At 41.0% G+C, this 19,314-nt stretch overlaps 1 protein-coding gene across 2 annotated transcripts in view; it reads right to left on the bottom strand.

Moving 5' to 3' along the window:
* Positions 1-19,314, bottom strand: part of TBCD (tubulin folding cofactor D) — a 115,167-nt gene that overhangs the window by 11,700 nt on the left and 84,153 nt on the right. For both annotated transcript variants that reach the window (XM_005526819.3, XM_014255891.2), the window contains exons 27-34: positions 15,677-15,795; positions 15,181-15,272; positions 14,241-14,381; positions 9,804-9,887; positions 8,307-8,465; positions 7,398-7,536; positions 1,473-1,594; positions 540-617 (exon numbers count right to left, since the gene is read on the bottom strand). In XM_005526819.3, the coding sequence (XP_005526876.2) occupies positions 540-617; positions 1,473-1,594; positions 7,398-7,536; positions 8,307-8,465; positions 9,804-9,887; positions 14,241-14,381; positions 15,181-15,272; positions 15,677-15,795 (934 nt within the window). The remainder of the gene's footprint in view (positions 1-539; positions 618-1,472; positions 1,595-7,397; positions 7,537-8,306; positions 8,466-9,803; positions 9,888-14,240; positions 14,382-15,180; positions 15,273-15,676; positions 15,796-19,314) is intronic.

Here is a 19,314-nt window from a genome sequence, read left to right as displayed (position 1 = left end):
GAACACTTTCCACGAGACTGAGCTCAGGGTGGAAGAGCTGGGACATGCTATTTTTATTATTCTTATTAGGATCTTAATTAATATCTTTGGAGATATTCACATTAACCAAAGCAGTGGGACTGGGGGAGCCATAGCTTGTGGGCACAGAGGGTTCTGCAGCACCACACAGGGACACTGCCAGTGCTCAAGGCTCCCAGTACAGCAAGGAATGTGCTCCAAGCAGCGGGGATTTAGGAAGCTGGAAAAAGAAAGAATAGATCTGATATTGGTCCAAGAATGCCAGGTGAAACATGCAAATTGCATTTGATGAATGTCCTGGCTGTCAAACAATGAACAAATAACAAACTTCTACACAGACACAAGTCAAGGACTTTATCAAGAGCCTTTCAAGGCTGTTTGTCCCACTTCAGGAAAGTTAAAGCACTGCAATATAGACTCACACTTGGAGCCCTGTGCACCCCCCAGCGCAGCAGCCAGGGCAAGATTGAAGAGCCCTGTGGTGCAGTGGGAATAAACCAAAGAGACTTCCAGCAACTTACTTCTCCTGCTCAGTGAACATATCAAAACAGCCATTGGCCAGCATCTGGTCCAGCATTGTCAGCAGAGGTACAGACACCCTGAGGAAAGAAAGTAATTCAACAAGGTAAATACACTTCTTGGCATACAGACAAATGCTATTTTTAATCAGAAGCAAAGCAAGAAACTTCCTACATACCTACACATAGGTAAATTAGAACTCTGATTTCCACAGAGGAGGGTTGCTCAGCTCCTTGTGTGTGTTGGCTGAATGGGGACATCCCCTCCCAGCCAAAAGGGAAAATCCTAATTAATAACACACCTGCTTTCCATTTGCAGGGTCCCAAAAACACAATTGACAGTATTAGAAAATATTCATCTGCTTTCTAGAACATAAACAATAAATTCCACAGACTGTATGAGAAGTTACAGCACCAAATGATCCAACACATGTCAATTGGAATAACCATGGCCATGTTTTCAACACTTGAGACAAGAAACAAAATAAAAATACAGTAGTGACAAACAAGGGGGAATGGCTTCAAACTGAAAAAGAGTAGGTTTAGATGGGATATTGGGAAGAAATTCTTCCCTGTGAGGATGGGGAGGCCCTGGCACAGGGTGCCCAGACAAGCTGTGGCTGACCCTGGATCTCTGGAAGTGTCCATGGCCACACTGGATGGGGCTTGGAATAGTGGAAGGTGTCCCTGCCCATGGCAGGAGACTGGAACAGGATGAGCTCCGAGTCTCCTGCAACCCAAACCATTCTACGATTTAAAAACTTGAATATGTAAAATATTTTGCCATCACTCCTTGGTTATATGTTTTACCACAGGTCCTGCTGTACCAGACAGCTCTGTTAAAGCAAAAGCACATCCCTTGGGCATTTTCTAGAAGTGCCACACATCTGATTTCCAAAAGCTGTCAAAGGGAAAAGAGCCAAGGAAAACCATTACCGGTCATTCCGCAGGTTGTCCTCAAAGACCTTGAGCAGCGTCTCACAAAAACTCTCCAAAGCACTGGGGTCACTCTGGATTTTCTTCATGTAGTCAAACAGGCTCTGGGCAGAGTATCTGAGCTGCAACAGAAGGAACCTCCAGTGAAGGACAGGGAAAAGCCACTGGCACACCCCAACAGGGGCTACAGGAGTGCCCTGTCCCTCCCAGCTGAGCACAGCTGCACTGGGAACTCCTCCAGCAGCAGCCACGTGCAAGGATCAGTGACAGCAGGACCAGGGCTATGTTACCTGCACTAACCCATTTTCAAAAAAATTGTTTTTTTTTTTCTAAGTTTGCTACTGCAGGACAAAAGACCACATTAAAGGCTCATTGTTTTCTTTCTCTCCAAATAAAACATCCTCAAAGCACTATGATTATCCTGCTTCACTTCAGATAATAATAATGCTGTTATGACTATGAAGGTGAAGGAGCACCCCAGGATTTCACCAAGCAGTATTTATTAAACAGCTGATGGGACTGTACCATGCAGACAAGCTCTTGGGCCACACAAACCATCAGCAAAATCAGGTTAAAAATTACACACAACTCAGAGAAATACTGGCTGTTGGTTTAACTGCACGAAGTTAACCAGCCAGCTTAGCAGGATGGCAGAGGAGGGCTCAGTGCTGCTGCTCAAGGCTCAGCTGGACACAGCCCAGAGGTCACACTGCCCATCAACCAGCACAGGCTGCAGCATCGCTCAGCAGCTCCCCACAGTTCAGATGGGATATTGGGAAGAAATGCTTCCCCATGAGGGTGGGGAGGTCCAGAGCAGCTGTGGCTGCCCCTGGATCCCTGGCAGTGCCCAAGGCCAGGTTGGACGGGGTTTGCAATAACCTGGGACAGTGGAAGGGGTCCCTGCCATGGCAGGGGGTGGGACTGGGTGAGTTTTAAGGTCCCTTGCAGCCCAAACCACTCCCTGATTCCATGATCTCCAGGAGCCACAGTGCTTGCCAGGCCAGCTGCTCCCTCATGGACCTGCTGAGTGGGATGGGAGCAGGCACAGCCTCTGTGGGAATCCCCTTTTCCTCAGAGGCCTGACCATTTTATCAAGGAAAGAAAATAAAATACTGGATGAGGATGAAAAACGTCACAAGTGTCTCCCCAAAAGCAAATGAGAGCAATCTCTATTTAAACAAAATTCTTTTTATCTAACAAAGCTCGTATCAGCAATGTTTATGGGTTCCTCAGTACCCAAAAGAAACATTTTAGCCTTAGCTCAAAACTCTCAGCTATTTTCCCAAAGCTTCAGCCTGCAAACAGCACAGCCCAGCAATCCTGGGAAGCAGCACAGTCTGAAACCTTAACACTTTGTTCTGTACTGAAACATCCTGGGCAACACAAGAGTACAAATATTTCTTTTAAAAGGTCAAACAATTTGGAGAAATTATTCAGTTATTGAGTTTCAGAGTAACAGCCAAATCTCAGTAAAATCTGTACAAGGCAGCTGCAATGAACTGAACCCAGTGTGGCTCTTTGACACTCCTAAAGTGGCACTGGTGTGTGTCCCAGTGTGCCCAGTATAAACTGGGTCCTGACTCTGAAAGGTCTTCACAGGATATACAGTTGAAAGAGATATTTCCTGAAAATTCATAATCTGCTTAATTATTATATACTCCCCTTTAAAACAATCTGTGCATTTAAGACTATTATAAATAAAGAAGAATTATTTTGTCTTAACACCTTCCAAGAGCAGAGATCAACAAGCAGAAGAAATCCCACCTCAGAAAAAAAATCTTAGGTGGTGTCATTTTCTCTCCTATTTCTTTTGTCTCTTAAACTACTTCAGAGATCTCAAATCATTTTTTTTTTGAAGGAAGCTGAACGACTCAGTGCTTTCTCTGCAGATCCAAAGGACTTGAAAGGGCAAGAAAGGGCATGAAAGTAAAGGGCAACAAGCACAGCTCCAGGTGGGGTGCTCCACAGCTGTGCCAAACCAAAGCAGAGCAGCAGGATCTCAGAAACACTGGAGAATGAGGACAGCACAAGGAATTAAACAATACAGAAGCACAGGTGTGGATAATCCATCATGTAACTGCTTGGGAGATTGAAAATTGGGATTTTTTTCCCAATCCTGACAGAAACTTCAGCACAACAACATGACATGGACAGGCTAAATCCTCATCTCCTCCTCAGGTGAGCTCCTTTTGTCCCAGGCTCAGTATCTGAGCTGTAACCTTAACTGCTCCTGAGTCTTTGCAAAGAAGAATATTTCCAAATGTCTTCCTCATCTCCACAGAACACAAATTCTCACTACATCAAACGTGTGACATTTACCTTTCCCTGGGGTTCCACGAGGACTGGGAAAGGAAATTAGGAGGGTAATGGGCTGGAACTGGGACAACTTTGGATACAAATGTGAGAGGAGGCCTGACAATGACCTTGTTCTTATGAAACAGCAAAACCAGGGTTTGCCAAGGCTCACGTGAGTGCCCCAGCACTGAAGGCAAGAGCAGATCCTGCAGCGACAGGAGATGGACAATGCAGAGTGCTCAAAGGCACCCTTCACCTGATGCCAGAATCCAAATCCTGAAGATTTAACCTCCTGAAGCAGGGCACAGGTAGGAGCAAGTGCAGCTCCAGCAAGAGAGGCACTGGCAGCTCTGGGCAGGTGCCAGGAGTGGTTTCCACACAAACCTTTATGAAACCATTCCCAGTCAGCTTTGCAGAACAGAGGTACAGCACTTCTAAAAGCAGCCTTGAGGCAACAGGTGGGACTCATAATGGTCAAAAAGAATTAGCTAAGGCATCCAGTTTGTAACAGAGCATCTTTTACATCCAAAGTCTCAGCCACCCATCAGTGATTAAGACACCTGATCCACATCCAAGGGCTCTGGTTTGTACCTTGCAGCAGTGATACCTTACATGAAGTAGGAATATCATAATTCACACTATTTTTTTTCTTTAAGAAAAGAATGCCTGAGATTATTCTCAAGTGTATTTAGTGTATTTTGCTCAAGAACTCTCAACCAAGAAAAGAGGATTTTGGGCCTGTTTCTTCCACCAAATATGCATTGATTTGCATACAATTTGTCCCAGTAACCAGATGTTTTAGAATATCATCTACTAAGCTCCCAATAATTTTGTTTGTGAGATCTAACACAGTAACACAACTCTGGTACTGCCTGGGAGGAACTTTAAGAGTTCAGAATATGTTGTTCCCTTTTTTTTTTTTTAAAAAAGGCTTTACTTACAATTTCTATACCGTTTTAAAATACAATTTTCACTCTTTAGTTGGGGAGGGGAATCACGGGACATTCTGTGCTTCAAAAATTTTTTTGAATGTAATGTAGTTCAACAATAATGAAATTATATCAAAATTATATCCTGACCCCTGCAATTGCAGGGTTTGTGCACTGGAGAAAGAACAGCATTGTACATCTGATCTGCACAGACTGAGGGGCTTTATGCAGCCATAAGAAATATTCATCACTGTGGGCCAGATGTATAATTAGAAGATTCTTTTACACAGAGAAAGTGCCCTTTGAACCATGGTGATGGAGCAGAGTGCCAAATCCCACAGGGAATGACATCTTCTGTTTTTCCAGATTACTTCCAATGCTTGAGCTACAATTCTTCCAGCAGCCTCACTGCCACCAAAACACTTCAGAGACCCCACACGGCTCATTCCAGAAAATCTCTTTAAAAAGCCAAACAAAGAACTACTCTTGCTAAATATACTGCAGAGCAATTTTAGCTGCAGCTAAACTGCCACTGACCACGGAATTACAACAGAGCCTTTCTCCTGTTAATTCCCTGAGATGACTAAAACACAAACTGACATTTGAACTCAGATTATCTCGCAGTATATACAAGAATCTTCTTTCCAACTTCCATGTCCATGTGTGCATGTGCACAGATATTTCTGAAGTGAGAGAGGGAAGAGAACACACACATTACTGCAAGAACACATATTCCAATAATCCTTTTCCTTCATCCAAGATTTTAAAAAGCTGCTTCTTTCATACGGATTTAACAGGATTGTTCTTAAAATTTTCTATTAATGTTTTAAATCACACTCTGGATATTGAGCAAAGAATGCTAGAGGTTTTGTCAGAGTAGTTTGAATACCAGTCATTGTAAAACACATCAATTCTAATTTCTATATCACATTTTAGATATTAAAATTAATTCACCACACACATATATCCCCAAGTGTAATTTCCCTCCCTTGCCTTTCTAGCTGACTCAAGAGAGAATTAGGTCATCTTCTTTCTAAAGGCCTCGAGAATATTTAGCCAGAAAAAGCCTTTAGTGTTAAAGGAAACTGGAGGACCACAGACAAGTTAACATTTCACAATTTAAGTTTCCCTTAACACACTGGAAGATGGTAACAAGGGAAGGGAGCTGCATGTAACTAAACTGCTCCAACTTTTCATAACTAAATGCAACTGGGACTTAAAAAAAAAAAAATCAAAATATTGAATAAGAATTTTCCTCTGACCCCAGCTAGCAGCCAGAATGTCTGTTTCTCCAAAACTTTCCTTCTTTTTATACTTAGACAAATAACTTTGGTTTTGGTGGAGCCTCCTGTAATTAACTGTGTTTGACTGAAAGCTGAATTTCATGTACATGTTTGCTATTAAAGAAATCTGTTAAGAGTTATTGTCTATCTGATAATTACTGTCACAAACCAACACACACATGTTTTCAAAGTTTTAAAATAGCTGTTGCCATATAATTAGTTGCCATTTTAGAAGCATTAAAATGCTCAGAATTGGTTTAAATACAGGAGACTGCACAGAAACCAAATACTCTGCTCCATCAGACCCAAAGGCTCACAGAAATCTCTTGAACCCACAGCACCAGGCAAAAAAACATCACTTGGGCAAGTTGTGACTGACAAGGAGAAGCCATGGGAGATAAGCTCCAGGTGGTTTTAACTCCTTCTTTCTGTGATCCAGCAGGAGCTGTTTGTTCCCCCTCCACAAAAACTCCGTTTCTCAGCACTTTTCACTTTTCTACCAGTTTTCTTAATTTGAGATGGAAATCTTAATTAGAAACACTCTTAACCACTGTTGGGGTGGTGACTCACAGCCTCCTCCTCCTCCTGTTACAGGACCACTGGGATTTAAAGACTTAACTGATAGTCTAAAATATTCTGTTACTGGTCTGATATTTCCCTGTGGTGTCATATTGAACCATGTCCTTACCCCCAAAAATGCCTTCTTATATTTTACATCTTTGGCTACAACAAATCAAAAAACATTCTAAGCCAAATATCTGGAAACCAAGAGTTCTGAAACTACCAATCCAAGTTGTCATAGAAGTGCAGAAGGATACACTAAAATTGTAAGAAAGTAGGGAAAAATTTGGCAGCATAGCAGACTGCCAAAGCCAGTGATAAAGAGATTGTTCATGCCAGAAGAATGAAATAAGGGTTGCAAAGCTCAGAGGATTGAGACAGACATTTGAATGATACTACTTTGTAATGGAACTTCTGACATCTCACTGGTATTTCAGTAGAAAATGTATCAAAAATAATTAAGAAAATAAACCTGGGCATAGTGTTAACACCTATTGACAACTACCAGGTAACACCTTGCACCAGGTGACAAATGAACTGGCTTTCACCTCATTTGAGAAGAGCAATCCCCTCTGGATTGCACTGAGCTGAGGGGCTCTGCTTGTGATCCCAGCTGGGAGGGTCAGCACAGGGCTGGAATTTGGCTGGAACTTGGCTGGAATTTGGCTGGAACTTGGCTGGAATTTGGCTGGAACTCTCAGGTCCTGCCAGGCCAGGAGAGGAGAAACCAAGTGCCGTCACTCCTTGTTCCCCGCGCACTCAGGGGAGGGAAGGGAGCAAGTCGAGATAATGACACTTTTCATGTGAAAGACAAGAAGCCCAGCAGGTTTAAAAGCAAACAGGAATGGTGCTCTCACCGTGGTCTCTGTCAGGCCCCCCACAGACACAGAGAGCCCCAGCAGCACGTAGTACTGGTAGGCTGGCAGCCCCAGGAGCTGCGTGATCCGAGGGAAAGCTTCCGACGCCGCGTTCCAGTTCAGCGTCTCCTTCTCCGACCTGAAAGGGGAAGGAAAAGAATCATCCTGGTGTGGGTGCACTGCTTTTCTTCTCCCCACACTGCTCCTTCACACCAGTGAAGGAATTCAGGTCTCTGAATTACCTCAGTGTCAGATCAGACATTGGTCTTTGAGCATAAGGGGAAAACACAAATCAAAGCTTCAGCCAGTAAAGTGAAGGAATCTTCAAATCCCTGCTCTGATCCAGGTAAGATGGGATCTGCAGTCTCCCTTCCCCAGGCACTTTTGCCTCCATTCAGAAAACAAGTTTCTTTCTGCAGTTTCTTTCTGCAGTTTCTCTCCCACCACCAGCTACTCAACAGCTGATCCAAGGTCAGACTGCCCCAGGAAAGGCCAACACACCCTCCCAGCACTGATCAGCAGCAGCCTCAGGTTCCCCCAAACTCTGAGCTGGATGCTCCTCACTCCCATCAGGTATCAGAATCACCACTCAGGAATGAGTTGCTCTCACTCTTGTTTTAACTCAAAAGCTCATCTTGGAAAACTACTGTAACAAGAGCTTTATTAAAACAATACAATTCATTAAAAACTATCATTTTCATCAAAAATCCAGTTTTCCAGTTGAGGAAAAAAAATATGTTCATGCGTATTCATAGGACAATTCAATGAAATCCTGACAAACACCACCAAATATTCCTCCATACATATATTGGGCATTTGGGCACAAAAATTACATCAGCTTGGTTTAGGTGTAACTGTGTGCATTTATCTTTTACTTTCATTGGTTTAGAATATTTTTCAATACCTTACCTTGGAAATATCCTCTCTAGCTCTTCTCGATGAGGGATGTGTGGAACTGGAGGATGGTCAAAGTGCAAAAGGGTAAGGAACACAGATCCTGCATGAGCTCGGAATTTATCTATTTTTTCAGCTGACTGTTGAGCCAGCCAGCACATAATCTGCTTGCAGCTATAAAGAAGAAAACAATTAATCAGAACATTTAAGCAGTGGAATGTGTATTTAGATTTAAATTGTTTCAATTAAATGAATAAGAATGATTCTGCTAGGAAAGTATTCTGGTTTAACTGCTCAGAATGAACATAAAAGTGATTTAAGAGATCCACATGGTGACAGAATCTTGAGGCTTTATCTTCTACAGATCAATCAATCAAAACCCAGCATGACATGAATGTCACAGAGTATTTTACCCACCTTTTATACATATTGCCCCACCTTTCATCCAAAAAGATAACAAAGTGCTTTATGGCTTGGCTGAACTGCTACATTTCAGATGGAAACAGCAGAATTTTGAGAAAAGCACATTTTGAAGTAAAATACTGCACATGCAGCAGAGGACAAGCTCCCTCCTACATCTCACATATCCCAAGTACATCACTTCTTCAATTCTGCCTCGTTTTTAACAATAGCCTATTTTGTTTCTGTTGAAAACTAAACTTTCAGCTACACTACTGTGTCCCACAAGGCCCTTTACCCTTTAGAAAGGCCACTAATGATAGTAAAACCAGCTAAAATCCCTTACTTACACCAAGGCCCAGAATATTTAGACAATGGGATCCAGCTGGCAAGAATGCTTTTCTCAGTTCCATGTGGACAATCTGGGTATAAACAGATGAACAGGAGGAAGCCCCTGAAAATGGGCACTAGTGAGCAGTGTATCCTTAGAGAATCCAGTGCTTTTCTTCTAGGTGTCCTTCAACATTTGGGGTTTTTAAAATTAAAACCCAAACCATGTGTATGTTCACCTAACCACTGGCACACTCTGTCTACAAACCAATACCACTATTAGGAAAGTTTTGCTGCAACTCAAGCTATGTTTTAAAAATGGTACTTTTTATTAATTCCTTTAATATCAGGAGTATTATATCATGACATTAAAAATCAAGAGCTCAGTGTAAATTATTTTTTCTTTATTTCCTCACTAATAATTCTGCAAAGAAACAAAACCAAACTCATGCTCGCGTTTGATCACATTCCAAATTAATGATGTGATGCTCTGGATAAGTGGGCAGGTTTGTTTTCTGGCTCAGGGAACACTACAGGGAAGCACCACAGAGGTGGCAGGTTTAGCCCAAATCCCCCAGCTCTGCTGCATTTCCAGGGTGGATTGCCACCCAGGTTCTCTCAACACCGTTTTCCCTCTGAAAACCAGATGCAACATCCTCCATATCTGCATGGACTGTCCAAGATCTGTACACTCCATAAAGGAGTGAGCACAGAGTGTCCAAGCACTGCATTCCTGGAGGGCCTGGATGGAGCTCTGAGACACAGGAACTGCACATTACGTACATGCTGGCATTAATTAGCTCTGCCTCGTTCTGCACCAGCAGCAGCGTCACCTCCATCAAGCTGGTCATGGCAGCTTCACGCACCCTGTGGAGACAGACACACATCAGAGGAGCTACAGCAGCACTCATTTCAGTAAAGACACCAGCAAAAATTCACAATAACAAAATAAATGACCTCTGAGAGCAGTTCCCATATTTTGGGAGGACAAGGAGCGTCCCCCCAGTCCCATCCTGTGAAACCAAGCTCACATTGCACTGAGGGTCCAAGAGTCACCCCTGCAGCACCAGCCTGGTTTTTATTCCAGCCAGCTGTCACCAGGCTCATTCTTTATTTTAAGGTTAAAACTGATAATGATTAGTAATATTTAGTGTGCAAGTAGATGTATTTAAACTTAACTGCTCTGTCTGCTTCAAATTATTTTCTGAAAAGGCCAACCCACATCTGACACTCAGATACTGAACTCTGTTAAGACTGTAACATTCTTGTCAATTTTCAAGCTTAGTATTTCCAGCATTAAAAACAAGTTGTGACTCAGAGTAGCTTAAATCTCCATGCTAAACAATAATTAATTTCACAAAATATTTGAACAATGTAACACAAAGTTGTGCTTGAAGCCAGTCTTATCTAGATAATGATCTGCTCCCTTCAAAATGTCTAAAAATAATTTAAAAAAAAAAGTGTAATTTCAATTTAAAAAATAATCTGTATGCTTGTTTTTTGTCAATCCATGAGTTTTTGAAAGTGGTTTCTTTCTTAAGACAAGGGCAATACCTCAGTGGTTTACATGACCCTGCACAAGACCAAGTACTGCATTAGTAACTCAGAGTAATGTCATCCTTTCTCAGTAATAATTTTTTTAAAAAGGAAAAAAAAAAATAAAATTTGAAAAGGCCCACCAGCCTTCTGTGAAAAGAAATACTCCTCTTCCTGATTTCCAAGACAATTTGAAAATAGTTGCAGGTGCAATCTAAAACTGGGCGGGACATTTGTTATAATGGTAAAAAAGGTAAATTACATCATTTTTTCCAAAGCAGCTTAAAACAAGTCTGGCAGTCTTTCATCAAGGTTATGTTTTACTAGTTTTTTTGTATTGTATCTGACTTAGATATTCATGTCTAACACCTGTAGACAGATCAGACATGTCCCAGCAAACTATCTGTCAAAAGAAAGGTAAAGTTTGCATATGCAGAGTAAAATTGGTGAAACTTTCCCACGACTCTATTAAAGAAACACAAAAATTACACAAAAAAGACAAGATCTCTCCAGAGAAATGGTATTTCTCTCCATATCTTTCCATCTTATTCACTGGTTCAGAAGAAACAGAATGAGAAAGCACTGATATTTGAGAGGCCACAAAAGCCTTCAGCAGCCAGGAGCTTGCCATGAGAAAGGATCCCCCTTCCCCCTCTGATTTACATGTTTCTTGACTTGATTTTGGCTAGAATTGCCAAAAGAAACTAAAAAAAAAAAGTATCTGGTGCTCGAAGCGCATTTGAATTTTAATGGATGTTGGGAATTTAATTTCCTCAGGATTTCTTTGAAAGTTCCACTATGTTTTGTTTTGAAATGAAGACACAGACGAAGGATAAACAATAGCTGTGGGGAGCTGCAGTGGGAGCTCTCAGATGTGGAAGTTGAATACCTAATTACACTTAGCCATGTCCTCATCCTCCTCAGTGTCTCACCTGGCTTTGAAAACACAAAGCTGAGTATCTCTTCCTTTTCTTTGCCTCCCCACCCTGTATTATTGCTCTTGCATTTTCTGTCAGCTACACCCCGAGACACATTCACCTCCCTCCTGTTCCTCTGGCAGCAGGGAAAGCCAAGCTCCTTCCTTGTGCAAGCTGGACTGACCTGCTCCTGATCCTCACTGCATCCTTCTTTCCTCTTCTAAGGAAATGTCAAACAACTCCTGATCTCCGATTTCGTGCCCTGTGTTAATATTTCCCTGTTGTACAAAGATGTTACCAGCTGAGAGGTTGGATACCACTACAGAAAACAGGGAAAATCCAAACACACAAACCTCAGCTAGTGCTGAGAGCAGTCTGGATTATTTGTGCCGTGAACTTTTCCAACGCGTTTGTAAATATTGCAGTGAAGTGCTGAAGGGACGAGGCTCAGCAGTTACAGAAGTGCTCAATAATAACATGGCACAAAGTACCTTTCTTCTGCTTTGTGCTGCAGAACTGACACTTCCCTTCCTGTGCAAAGACAGAGAAGCTATTTATAATTACTGCAGCCCAGGCTGGAACTGGTGAGCTCTGACACTGCCAGTGACTACAGAGCACAACCAGCAAGGTCTGACTCTGGTTTGATCACTGGCAAGGAACAATCCAGCATGAGGATGTTGGAAAAAAAGCACAATCACAGCTTTTCTCCCTACACAAGACAAGAGGTGATTACAGGCTGTGTTGCAGCAGCTTCCATCCCATATGGCTTTCACAAATGTATTTCACAGCATCTGCCCCGTTTGTGCCCGAGGAGGAACCCTGCAAAGGGAAATGGCACCGTAATAAACTTTTTCTTTCCTGTTTTAAAGCAAACCTGGGGCTACCAAATGAAATAATGACAAAAAATGAAAAAATGAAGTAAAGACTGAGTAGGACAGAGCTCTAAACAGGACACAACAAATCTGAGCCTCACCAAAGAGCTGCCAGTTGCCAGCACGTGTCACCATGCTGGGCTTGGCCAGGCATGGGCACAGCCACGTTCCTGTTCATACACCACTGCTGAAAACACACTTCCAGGATGGAGGTAGTGACTGTCTAAAGCATTTATTTCATACAAACACTGCACAGATATGATTGACACAATCCACTCAAACACCCCACGTGACTCAGTGCTGCTGGACAAGAACTTTTACAATCAACTGGGAAAATAACAAAATGTTTTCAGCCAGCAGAATTATTTCTTACCAATACTTTTCAAGCACTTTCCCCTTCCTGCCTGGAGCAGAACAAAAGCAGAGACAGACAATAGATCTGAACTATCAATAGGTTGTTAATTTAAAATCCTGAACACACACCTCTGTACTCTGAGATATTTCATGCAGCTGCCAGACAGGTCAAATATACGTAATTTTACCACTTCATTAGCATACCACACAAATAGTATCACCCACAGGGTAAACAAGGCTGATTCTTCGTATCTAAAAGCAACATATATCTGCACACTTTCAAATTAAATTTATGGATTCAGATAATAAAATTAAGTGGCCTTTTCAAAACCAGAATTTTACTCAAAATTAACTGCAAATAAAAGGCACTAAAATTACTCTATCACATTCATTTACAGAGTTCATGGCATCTCTACACTGAGTGTTACTGGTCTGAGGCTTCTACACAGCATCAAAAATATTTTACACCTGCAGGTACCGGACTTGTTCCTGAATTAGGATAATTTAATGCTTTTTAATGCCCTCAAGCTGGGCATATTTTGCTCATAAATATGTGCAGAAAAGAACCCTGACAGGAGTATGTTTGGTTTGTAAGACCCATATTTCTGTGCTGTGTAATTCTACAGGAAGGCATGAATAACATGAACTCTTCATGATCTTTCCCATTCAAAGCTGGCAGGAATTTCCAATCAGTAAGTGCTGACACATCCTCAATTAGAGCTTTGGAAATGAAACACAAACCCAAAGAAGAACACAAGAGAAGAAGAGCCTTTACAGCCATGAATTTTGAAACTGCCTTTGCAGATCACTGTTACTGAAGGAATACAGAGTATTCAGAGGAATGCAGTGTTCCACACTGAATCTTCCTTGTATATTAGAGGGAGCTTGAAGACTGAGGAATGCCATGAAAATAAGACTGCTCTAGACTTAATATTACTAAGATCTTACTAAGTTTACTAAACTTACTAATCTACCTATGCTACAGATTTCACATCAACAAACATATTCCTGTAGACTTATGATTTATTCTTGCAGTCTCATATCTGAAATCATTGAAACCCTAAACTTACAAAAGATTCGCTGATGCTGCAGCACAATTGAGAGTTTTCATCCCTCTCAACACGTTATGCAGCTGCTCCCTCTCCTGGCAAAAAATCCCCACAACAGGAATGTGCAGCAGGAGAGATCGGGCAGAAGCAAACGTGTGGTTTCAAAGAAAGAGAAGTAATGTTTTAAATCCCTACTTTGCAACTGAATACATTCCTGGTATTTACTAATTAATGTCACCCACAGAAGCAGAAAAACTTCAGTTTTGAACACATCAGTCCCCGTATTTCCACCTTCTGAGGAAGGACAACCAAAACTTGTCAGCCTCGCCTTTCATTTTCTACTTCTCTTCTTGCTGTGCATTCCTAATTCCTGCCTAGCTCAAATCTCCCAAGGCCAAGCTCCCAAGGAGCTCTTGTTTCTAAGAGGTTTCGAAAGCACATCAGGTTTTCACTAGACACCAAACCTGGCCCTGGATTTTAGCCCCACCTTACCATCCTCCAACATCACCCCGGCTGTCGGTGGTGTAGTCGGTCACACCGGTGAGCAGCGTGGCATAAATGTGATCAACGTTATCCCTGCAGACATATTCCTGCTGGGATCCATCTCCCTTCACACCCATTGTCTGGCAAACCCTTCAAAAAAAGAGGAAAAGAAGGGATGGGAGGGAATTAAGATCAAGCTTTGTTACTTTACTTAAAATTCCCAACACCCATAACGTCCTCTACACATGCAATGAGAATATTTCTGTGCTGTATTTGACCTGAGGATTTCTGAGCAGTGTTTGGGTTCAAAGCAACACTGGCAAAGCTAAGATCTCAGCAGGGAAGTAGGCTGCTTTCACATCTCTAACACTACAAAAAGCAACATGCTTCAGTATCTGTCAGTTTCTGAACTCTCCTTGAAGTCAGGAAGAAGAGCAAAGGGCCAACACAATGTGCATTGAACCTGATATTAAACTTCTTTACCTTGAAGACACAGGGTCTTTAGCGGTGTAACAGTTAAAGAGCATAAAATATTCATGTGTACTATTAACTGCACTGTGACATTCAACATAGAAAATATTCCTCTAAATAAAAGGCATGATTTCTTTAAATCAATACAATATTTTTAAGATTGTGGAAAAAACATATATTCTTCCTCCTCAGTAAAGCTCATTGAATTGCAGCCCATGAGAAAGGCAAATAATAAAATATACTCTAAGCAGTCAGTTAACTGATAAAAAACTGACAGCACCATCAGAGTTGTAGTCCATAGTCAGGTGTGTGGTAATCCTCTGAATCAAAAATAAACTGAGTGCTGGAGATGCAGACACTCAAAACATGTGTGTGACAGAATAACTGATTTTAAAACTCATGGCCCCAGCAGAATGAACAGGAGAAAGCTTCTACAGAAAGATTTAAAATTAGACAAAGGCAGGGATGAGAAACATACTTTGCAATTGCTATTAAGGCATCTCTCCTGGATTCAGCAAAGCTCACGTCTTCAGGGGAAATTATTGTAACTTTTTTTAAACCTTCCAAAACCTGAAAAAATAGAAAGATTGAGATATATAAATCCAAAGCATTTTTTACTATGTTAAATTTAGATATCAGTGCACAGTGAGTTCAATCCTGTACGAAAGAACCAAGGAGGCAGCAGAGTTTGGATTCTCAGCAGGAGCAGCCTGCACACCTCTCTCTGCCCCTGGACCAACATCCCATAGCAAAGGGATAATTCAACCTCTGGATTTTCCATTAACACTACTAAAGCACTAATTATCAGAAACTATGGCAAGCTCAACTCATGATGATTTTCTGTACATTAGCATTCAAACCCCTTTGACAAAAACCTTTAATTATGATCATTGTTATTTATTTGATTTACTGTCACAGGTTTCACTCAAAATGCCTTGTGCCCTCTTCTCATTCCAATGATCCTATTTTCTCACCTGTTGGAGCCTGCCCTTCAGCACAAATCGTGGAAGGGCCCCAAGAGCTCGTGAAAAGCCACAACGAATCATTTCCTCTGCATTTTGTAGTTCTGAAATGTACTGTGTCACCAGCTCATCTGGAAAAAATACAATTGCAGAGTGAAAAGCAACTACCACATCATTATAATTTCATATTTGGCTAAGGAAAAAAAAAAATAAGGAAAAGATCCCCTAAACAAAGCAGCTGGAAAATTTTGTAATTTGTTAAACTAAAATGCAGAATACCTCCATTTTCTACAGGAAAAGGATAAAAATTTTAAGATGTTCACTTTTACATGAATGAATTCATATTTTTTGTCTAAAAATCTGACTTTGTATTTAGGCTAAGTCTACTATTTCAGAGAGAGAAAATACAAACTTCTCAATTTAAAGAGTTGTTTTAGACATCCAAATAAGTATAAGAACAAATTTCTGGGTAAACACAAGGGAGCAAGTTCTTTTTATATTTATAGGTCACTATATTCTTTTACTGGATAAGTGTTCTGTGTCAGGCAGGAGATCCCCAGGTTTGTGGAGGTCAGTTATTTAAACTCTGAAAACTCCTGACTGGAGTCCTGTTTAAGCACACACACATCACACCTAAACAGTGAGATAATTTCAGACCATTTTTCATAGAGAGACACAAATGAAGTTGGGTGTTTTGGAGGAGAAAGCTCAAGAAGAAATTCCCCCTTTGGTTCTGTGTGCTGGCACAGGACCCAGCAGGGACAGTGGCCCTACAAACAGCAGTAGTCAACAGGCACAAGAATAAACTCAGCTGGGAAAAGGAGCCTCACCAAACATTTAAAGTGGTATCAAGGAAAAAATTAGGGTGTAGGAAAAAATAAAAAGAGAAAAAGTCACTTCTGCTGCAGTCTTTTTCTCAGACTTACAGACAATACTTTCTTTACCTGATTTTCCACATTAAACTCTCCTGTAAAATGCAGAGAAAAACAAAAGTACTCCAGAAAAGCTTCTCCAAGACAGCTGCAATAAACACAGCTCTGATTCAGACAGGAGCAAGGTGGTCTTATCAATCCCTTTACTGGAGACACTTTTTAATCCTCAAAGAAAAAGAACCAGAGATCCTGGGAAGATTACATAATTGTGCCACTGCTTATTGTAATCTAAGGTTTAAATGGTTGAGCAATGTTTGCTAGAGGAAGAAAGAAGAGTTGCCATAAGGAACTCCCCATTCATCACAATTCATGAGTGTTTCTTTGAAACCCCAATGCAATGGACAGGCCCCAGCTTGTCCCTCCCATCACGGGCCAGGCTCCCTGGCCAGAGGTGAGCAATACCTTCAGATAACAACATCTGTTACTTAAAACTTTCCAAACCACCAGGGTGTTAAAAGTCCTGAGGCCATAGGAAGATGCAGTGCTTGCTGTGACAGCAAGAAGATCTTAAACAGTGAGGCTGTGATGGTCTCCACTTTGAGTGGTGTAAACTTAAGATTGCCATTTTGACATGGCAACGAGCAAACAAGCAGCTCTTCACTTACAACCACTCAGTAATTACGGTGGAAAGTGTCATGCAAATGTTAATATCCTTCTAAGAGCCTTCAGCTTCATAAACCAACAGGGCCTATGAAGTGTCTACAATATTAATTCCACACAACCCATCCTGAAAGAATATTAAAAGAGAAAGTCAGCAAAACCAAACCAGAATGCATTAAGACAGGAACAGCAAAAACAAGGAGACCAAAACAAACAGAGGCAAAAGTGGTGATTCAATAAAACTGCAGCCTTATAAGGACAGGTTCAGAAAATCAAATTGCTAAAGCACCTTTGATTGGTGCTTTAATTTTAATCATCAAACATCAGTGAAATGCTGGCTGAATTTTACCAAAAGCCGTTTTTTACCCCCTAATCCCCTTGATCATGTCCAGACCTGCTTTAACTGATTTATCTAAGGCTCCTGCAGTGCAGCTTCCACACATACCCACATCCATCACACACTGTGGGGAGGACTTTCACTACTGGATTTCAATCCCACAACAGACAGACATGAAATGTATTTATGATAATATATGAAAGTTTTATCAGTACAGAGATAAAATACAGCCTTTTTTGATTTTTTGTTTTTTAAAAGATGTTTGCACATGTAATGGCACTTCTGCTATTATGTGTGGAGCAGGGTCTGGTGCAGTCAAGGCCAAGTAAAAGGGTACTCAAGATGGAACTCACCAGAGAGTTTTCTAGAACAGCAAAAACTGCCAATTCACAATTCTATTGTGAAAGTCCAATGATAAATTCTGTCTGTGTCTACAAATTTCACCTAATTATGTCCCTAGACCATCACGGCTACATTGCCATGGTACCTTCAAGCACACAGATGAAGTTAATCTAAAATCCAGGAAGAAACAATGAGGCTTCAGAGGGGCCTGAATTAGTACAGAAACATCAGCAGCAGCCTGTGCTTCCAGCAGATCCCTTCTCCCTGACTTGGGCACCTGCCTGAGTTTTCCAGTCCACTTTTACAGAAGCTTGAAACTTTATCCTTACATAAAATTTGACCTATCAATATTTCAACTCATTTTTAGCTTTTTTTGCTTTGACTCAGCATTTCCTCCTCCTCCTGCCCAGCACGTTCTGGTTTTACACATGACCCTTTCCTGAGGTTGTGGGGATTTTATCTGCCTTGGTACCATATCACATCTTCCCATGCTGCCCACAAAGAATTTGGCAGGCAGGACCAAACTCCAGGAAGGAAAGGGCTATAAAGGGGTTTGGGTTTGTTTGGGGTTTTTTTTTGACAAAAACATAGAGATTTAGCACTATATAAAGTATTTTAAAATCAGGATAGGCTGCTTTTATAGTTCAGCCCTAATGTCTTTGGGGCATAGACTGCATGTAAATACACATGTGATCGATATCAAGTTTATTTTGGGAACAACTCTCAGACAAATAAATAATAAGGTATTTTGTAACCTGATTTAATAATGGCAAAAAATAGAAAAATAAATCAATATTTTCTTAAGAATATGTAAATTCACTGTCATATTTAGAAAAGAGGGATATAAATGTTGTTATTCTTAAAATATTTATCCGTACAATTCAGCAATTTGTCTCTGATGGACATGATACAATCTGATCCTAAAGACAGGTACAAGAAAAGCAGTATAAAAAAAGATGCTGATTCATATGCCCCCAAGAGAAGTTTAAGCTTCCTCCAGTACTGCTGATCCAAATACAAACACATGAACTGACACATGCACATTTATCAGAACTCTGGGTGTCATTTTCTATCCTTTTCTTATCCCTTAGCAATTCTTCTGTAAATCAGCCATGATCTCTGGCAGAGTTTATCAAAATAGGATGTGAAAAAGATTCACTTTGTTAAAATTTAGGATTTTAGGAACACATAATCTTTGTTTTACAGTATGGAATAGAAAAGCAACATAAATTTGCCTCGTATTCATTATGGTGGTACCTTCTGTCCACCTGCAGTCTAAAGCCCTGAGACATTTCCTACACTTTTCAGACAATTTTCAGCTTTTTTTTCATTTTTTTTTTCCCTGAAGAATTTTCAGTTCCTTTAAAACCAGTGATGCTCCTCCCCATTCTGTGCAATACCTCCAAAGTGCAAGTTTGGTCCAGCCTCTATGTTAAACA

Source organism: Pseudopodoces humilis, chromosome 21 (assembly GCF_049639895.1).
Source record: "Pseudopodoces humilis isolate 2021_Gansu_Grassland_sample_001 chromosome 21, ASM4963989v1, whole genome shotgun sequence".
Lineage (NCBI taxonomy): Eukaryota > Metazoa > Chordata > Aves > Passeriformes > Paridae > Pseudopodoces > Pseudopodoces humilis.
This window is presented reverse-complemented; position numbering and strand designations above follow the sequence as displayed.